The sequence below is a fragment of the Pygoscelis adeliae genome, unplaced genomic scaffold, assembly GCF_000699105.1.
Source record: "Pygoscelis adeliae isolate BGI_AS28 unplaced genomic scaffold, ASM69910v1 Scaffold282, whole genome shotgun sequence".
Lineage (NCBI taxonomy): Eukaryota > Metazoa > Chordata > Aves > Sphenisciformes > Spheniscidae > Pygoscelis > Pygoscelis adeliae.
Window position 1 is genome coordinate 27,326 of NW_008824352.1, and position 5,891 is coordinate 33,216.

Below are 5,891 nucleotides of genomic sequence, written 5' to 3' on the forward strand. Positions count from 1 at the left end.
GTATTTTGCTTCCTAATGACGCCTTATTTGAGCATAGTCTACCCAACATGGCCTGGCTAAGCTTCTGCAAACCCTGGGTCTGTTGAGCGTGGACAGTTTCAGAGTGGCCCAGCACCATCCAGCCATGCTGTCTGCTTGGCCCCCTGGTTTGCAGAGTATTTTCAGATTTCTGCTGCCATGGCTGGGCAGCTCCTCGCAGCAGAGGACTCCCTGACCCAGACCCCAGCACACGCACCCTGGCTGTGGTGGGCACGTGAGAACGGGACAGGGACATGAGATGGATGGGTGTAGTTATAGCGTGGTCTTTAATTGCAGAAGAGCCCGCCTACGTGGCTATCGATTCCGGGAAGCCCCATTAGACGTGCTCACTGGCACGTCACGCTATTTCTGGAGCTCCCTTTGAAAGTCACAAGTTGTGCTGTGTTTTGGCAATGTAGTCCCCGTTACCTGTAGTCACACAAAACCCACCAAGAACATTTGGTGTGACCTGCCAGTCTGCTGCGAGGCTTGGCAGAAACAGCCGTTCCTTCCCCCCCCCAGTGATGATGTCACAAGTGATGTCAGCATGAAGTACAGGGACCAAGTAGAAATGACAGTGAAAGCTTGGTCTGATGCTGATGTTCCCCTGGGGAAGTGGGCGAGGTGCCACCCTCCCGGGTCTCCAGCGAGGACTGCAGGTCCCCGGCAGAAGCCCTCGGTCTTGGCTGTACTTGGGGAAACAGCACCACCTATTTGCAGCATTGTTTTACGAGCGCCTTTGCAGAGAAGACAACGTGGCCTCCACCGTCGGGGTGTCTGTGACCCATCAGCAGGGCCGGGGATCCCACCCTGGGGCCAAGGGCTTGGTTGTAGCATCCTCTGCTGTCCTAGGTCACGCTGGGTTAGACCTTACCTCCAGGCGCCCCCCTGCAGCCCCGAGGTAACGCCTGACGTTTGCTCTGAGTTTAGGGCCACGCGTACGAGTCGCACAACGTGTGTGCGGGGACCAGGGGAGGGAAGAGGCACGAAGGGTCCACAGACAGGTCAGACAGTCCCAGGCTGGGGGCTTCGTCTCAGATTTGGCTCTACCTTTCCAAGGCAGGGTCTGCCCTTCCTCTCCCATGCACGGACACGAAGACACCCACCCTGAGCTCCGATACCCGTACAGGTCTCAGCCCCTGCCCCACATTTCCCCACAGCTGCCTCAGACAGACGCCAGCCCGTCGGGGTCCCAGAGCTGTCTGGGGGGGCAGAGGTTCCAGGAAGGTGTTGGCCCCACAGGACCAAGGGGGAGAAAGCCAGCCTGGCCCCAGCTTTGCTCTGGCCGGGAAAGCTGTCCCCACCCCAGCCCATCCCCACCCCAGCGGGGAGAGCAGCTGGGCGAGGGGCAGGGGGATGGGGCTGCCTCCAAACCCAGCTCAGCACCCCTCAGGTTTTGACCCCCATGGGTTCTGGGTGACAGAAGTGACCTAGGACCCCCCGTTCCAGCTTTACCACAGGCTTGGGAGGAATGAAAAAGATCTGCTCTATTAAACCTGCTGGAAAAAGGGTTCAACGGGTGGTCTGGGGCATCCAAAGCACAACGGGTGGTCTGGGGCATCCAGAGCTCTCGTGGAGCAACCGCTACTTCTTCTTGCCACTTTTCTTCTTGCTTTCGATCAGGTGCAGCCCCTGCTTCTTGATGTCTTCCCGGGTGAGGACAAGGGCATGGTCTTTGTCAGCAAAATCAAAGGGGTCTGGAGGAGAGAGTGGAGGGGAGCGGGCTGGGGAGGGTCTGCAGGGCCACCTCCGCTGTACCTGTGTCCCCAGGGAGAGCCGGCAAGTTTTGGAGGGCTGGTGGCATCCCAGAGAGCCCTCGTGCCGAGCCCTCGGGCACAGGCACTGCCTACTGGGTCCCAGGGGCTGGGACAGTCGCTGTGGGATGTGTCCCCCCCCTTTGCTCTCCTACCTTGGATCCCACTGCCTATGTCCTCCAAGGAAATCTTCAGGTTCTGCGGATCATTCGCGGTTGTTTTCTCCAGAAAATTTCTGACCTTCACAAAAGTCTGTGAAAGACACCCTGGGTTAATTGCTGAAGGGGAGGCGGGTGTTACAACCCAAGGGGTGCCCCACCTCGATGTCCCCCTCGGGGACACACCCCACAGTGCCCAGTGCCACCGGGGGCTGAGCTGCTCCATGGCTTTTCCCTGGGGCCACCTCCATCCTCCCAGCTGGGAGGACAGCTTGGGACGGGCCATCCGGGAGAGCCCCATGTGGGTCCCCAAAGACCACAGCAGGGATAGAGCCCCCACGCACCTCGTTGTCCTCGTCGGGGCTGTGCTTGTGGGGGGGCAGGTCGGCCACCCGCTGCACCAGGTACTGCAGCTTCTCCCCACAGCGCTGGAGCTTCTCCTCCACCCCCCTGGCCTTGACAGAATCGTCCTGGAGTCAGAGAGAGAAGAACCACCTTGGTGGGGAAAAGGAGCCACTTGGGGTGATGGTGGCTGCACAAGTGTCACTGAGCTGTGCCGTTGCACCACCGAGCACTGGCCGGGGCCGTGTCACCCCAGCGCCGCGCGGGTACCTGGCCGGGCACGGTGATGCCATGCAGATGGACCAAGAGGTTGTCGATGCCGTTTTCAAACTCGAGCAGCAGCTCCTGGTTCCTCAGCATCTGGGCTCGCATCTGCTCCAGCCGAGCCTCTTCCCACTGCAAGTTCATCCTCAGCTCCTCCTCCAGCATCCTGGAGCCAACCACATTCACATCCATACAACTGCGCAGGGGTGCAGAGACACCCCAAATCTGTTGCAAAAGCTGCTCAGGTTGCCCCCCCCTGCAACTGCAGAGCAGAGATGCTGCCTGCAGCCCAACTCCATGCTGCTGGTACCACTTCCCACACCAGACGAGGAGCAAGGGTCCTCCTGCTGCCCACAGCGGGAGCTTTGGGTGCTCTGCCAGGACCAGAGCCGGGGGAGCACCCTGCTCAGAGAACCTCCCGGTGCAGGAGGGGTGGGCGGCCGCAGTGGGAGGGAGGAAGGGGTGCCCTGTTGGGACACCCGTGATGCACATGTCCCCCCCAAAGTGTGGTGGCCCAGTTGGCATGACTGTCCCGAGGCCAGCAGCACCTGGTTTTGCTGGGGGGCTGGCGAAACTTCAGCTCAGCCTGCTTCAGCTCCAGCTCCTTCAGCGTCTCCTTCAGCAACTGCTTCTTCTCCTTGCATTCCTTGACATACTGCTCCACGTCCACTGAGGACTTCTGCTGCGCCAGGAGCCTGCCGGGGATGTCCTGGCCGGGGGAGAGCACGAGGACTCAGCCCGTGGTGCTCCTGCAGGGTGCAGGATCCGGGCCGTGGCCTCGGGGAGGTTTCTGCACCATGGACTGCTGCAAGCTCATGTCATGGAGAAAAGCAGCTCTATCCCTGCCCGCACAAGAGGGGCTTTGGGGGGCTCCAGGGACAGAGGAGAGCAGATAACCCCGCAGTGAAACAAGGTGAGCAGAGAGGTCTCAGCTCCCTGGGGCTCGAGCAGCCCCAGGTTTTACTGGAGATGGGTTTTTACGTTACCCAGAGGTGGGAGCACTGCACCGCAGTCTTGGCCTTCTCCATCTTCTCGGTCACCCAGGCCTCGTGCTCCTTCTGGGACTTGGTGGCCTCCAGATCGGCGCCTGGGGTGGGAGGGAAGCGGCAGGGAAGGATGCCAGAGGCTGCTCCCACGTCCCACCCCCCTGCACCCCACCAGGCACTCACCCACCAGCGGGTCCGGTGGGTGCATGGTCGGGAAGTCCATGGTGAGCTCATACCCGGCTTGCTGTAAGGACATTCATCGTCACCCCCCGAGCTGCTGGCACCCTGGGGGAGCTAGCCCTGCAAGCCCCCCCACCCATGGGGGGGCTCAGCAGTGATGCCTGCCATCTGCCCGCACCCCTGCCTGTGCTGGGTCCCCCCCAGCTCACCACTCTCAGATGCTTTTCGCTTGCTTCCTTGAGCCAGAGCCTGTCGATGTGTACCTTCTGGGTGGCCAGGGAGCGGTACCTGAACTCTCTCTCTGCAAGGAACTGGGTTTCCATCTCGGCCATGTCCTCCTGGAGCATATCAGAGATGGGAGAAGTGGCTGCCATAGCCGGAATGGACCTTTGTGAGCCAGCTGAGCTTCTGGGATGGCCAGCGTCAAAAATGACCGCCGTCGTGTAAACAGGCTGGGAAGTAAACTGGGCAAGGAGGGCTGGAGGGTGGAGCATGCTGCCACCACCATGGCTGGTGCTTCGGGCAGGCTGTCCCCAGCCCCAGGGCAGTCTGGCCCAAGGGCAAGATGCGGGAGGAGCTATGGAGGCATCTGGGTGCTGTGGGCAAGCTCAGCTCAGTCTCTTTTGCTCTTTATTGCAGGAAGACTCACCAGCCCGGGCACATGGTGCCGTCTGTGGGCTCTGGAGGGTGGGAGAGGGCCCCAACGTGCCCCAACGTGTAACCCCTCACCTTGGTCACATCAGCGGCTTTGAGTGCATCCAAGGCCATGAGCTCCATGTCTTCCAGCTCCCCGTGGTACAGCTTGGCCATCCCGCACAGGATGTCCAGGTGCAGAGGCAGGTGGGCCAGCTCCTGGGACACAGGGAGCCACAGCGCATCACCCCACCGAGCCCCGGGGGCTCCCCGCGCGCTGTGATAGGGGATGGAGGAGAGCGGGAGGACCGAGCCGAGCCGGGAGGGTGTCCCACCAGTGCAGCCCCCGTGGCACTTCGTTGCCTTTGCAGGGGGAGGGGGTGGGACGATGGCACAGTGAGGAGGAGCTCACCTTCCTCAGGACATCCCGCACTGCCAGGTACAGGGCGGTCACCTTCTGTCCAGCGTGGACTTTCGTGAGCATCTTCTCAGTGCTGTTCTCCAGCTGGCGAATCACCTGGGGCAGAGGTGGGAGGGGGGGGACATGGGGTGACCCTGCATGCCGAGCCCAGCGCCCACCCAGGGAACGCGGGGATGGGGGTTGGATTAAAGCCCCCCACAGGTGCTGCCACCCCAGGAAGGGATCCTGGGTACCTGCAGCTGCGCCTGGTGCCACTGGTCATCCATCTCGGCATCCTGCAGCTGCTGCAGCCGTCTCTGTAGCTCGTCCTGGGCTCGGCTCCGCTGCCTCATCTGGTACAGCAGCATGTTGCACGTGTTCACTCGGCGAAAGATGTCAGCCCGGAGCTTCTCCTGGGCCACCTGGATGGGCACGTGAGAGTTTGCCAGGCTGGAGGCAGGACTCGCTGGGCATCCGCAGGAGAAGGGGGTCCTGCCTGAAAACTCCCCCCAAAGCAGAGCTAGGGACACCAAGACGTTGCTCCAGGACATCGTCACTCCCTTGGCAGGACAGGGTCTGGGAGAGCTTTGCTCTGGGGGGCTGGTTGGGGTAAGGCAGAGGTGGGCATCAACATCTGCTGACGGCAGCGGCGGGTTGGGCTTAGGGACTCTGCGTAACGCAGACCAAGGGCTGGGCGTCAATAAAATCGATCTGTGCCCCAGATGCGGATGCTGGCGGAGAGCGGTGGCACCGCTCTGTCCCTGCAAGAGGCCCTGGGCAAAGACAGCTCTGCTGAGCCAGTGCCTCTATCTCCATGGGCTTATAACCAGGTCATAACCTTGGGACAGGCAGTGAAGGGCAGAGACAGCATCTCTCTCCCTGGGGTGCAGCTGGACCCCGCAGGAACCCAGGCAGACCCAGGGACACGCCGGGTGGGATGGCCAGGAGCTGTGTTGGGACAAAGGATCTGCTCAGGGAGCTAAAGGAGGACCTGCACGGATGGGTCCTGCGGCGGAAAGGGACCCATGGGACCACAGGTGAACACCCCGTGTCTCGCCACACCAGCCCTGTGGGGCTGCCCTTGTGCCAGCACCAGCCCCCTCTGCTGTGCACCGTTCTTCTGAGCGTCCCCGGAACCCCAGCCCCCTGCTAACAG

At 61.7% G+C, this 5,891-nt stretch overlaps 1 protein-coding gene across 1 annotated transcript in view; it reads right to left on the bottom strand.

Moving 5' to 3' along the window:
- Window positions 1-1,602: 1,602 nt before the first annotated feature.
- The window catches only part of CCDC183 (coiled-coil domain containing 183), a 5,983-nt gene continuing 1,694 nt past the window's right edge, over window positions 1,603-5,891 (bottom strand). The window contains exons 3-13 of the mRNA XM_009319300.1: window positions 4,990-5,157; window positions 4,748-4,852; window positions 4,432-4,554; window positions 3,912-4,040; window positions 3,706-3,766; window positions 3,523-3,623; window positions 3,085-3,245; window positions 2,543-2,732; window positions 2,275-2,400; window positions 1,928-2,024; window positions 1,603-1,715 (exon numbers count right to left, since the gene is read on the bottom strand). Of these exons, the coding sequence (XP_009317575.1) occupies window positions 1,603-1,715; window positions 1,928-2,024; window positions 2,275-2,400; window positions 2,543-2,732; window positions 3,085-3,245; window positions 3,523-3,623; window positions 3,706-3,766; window positions 3,912-4,040; window positions 4,432-4,554; window positions 4,748-4,852; window positions 4,990-5,157 (1,374 nt within the window). The remainder of the gene's footprint in view (window positions 1,716-1,927; window positions 2,025-2,274; window positions 2,401-2,542; window positions 2,733-3,084; window positions 3,246-3,522; window positions 3,624-3,705; window positions 3,767-3,911; window positions 4,041-4,431; window positions 4,555-4,747; window positions 4,853-4,989; window positions 5,158-5,891) is intronic.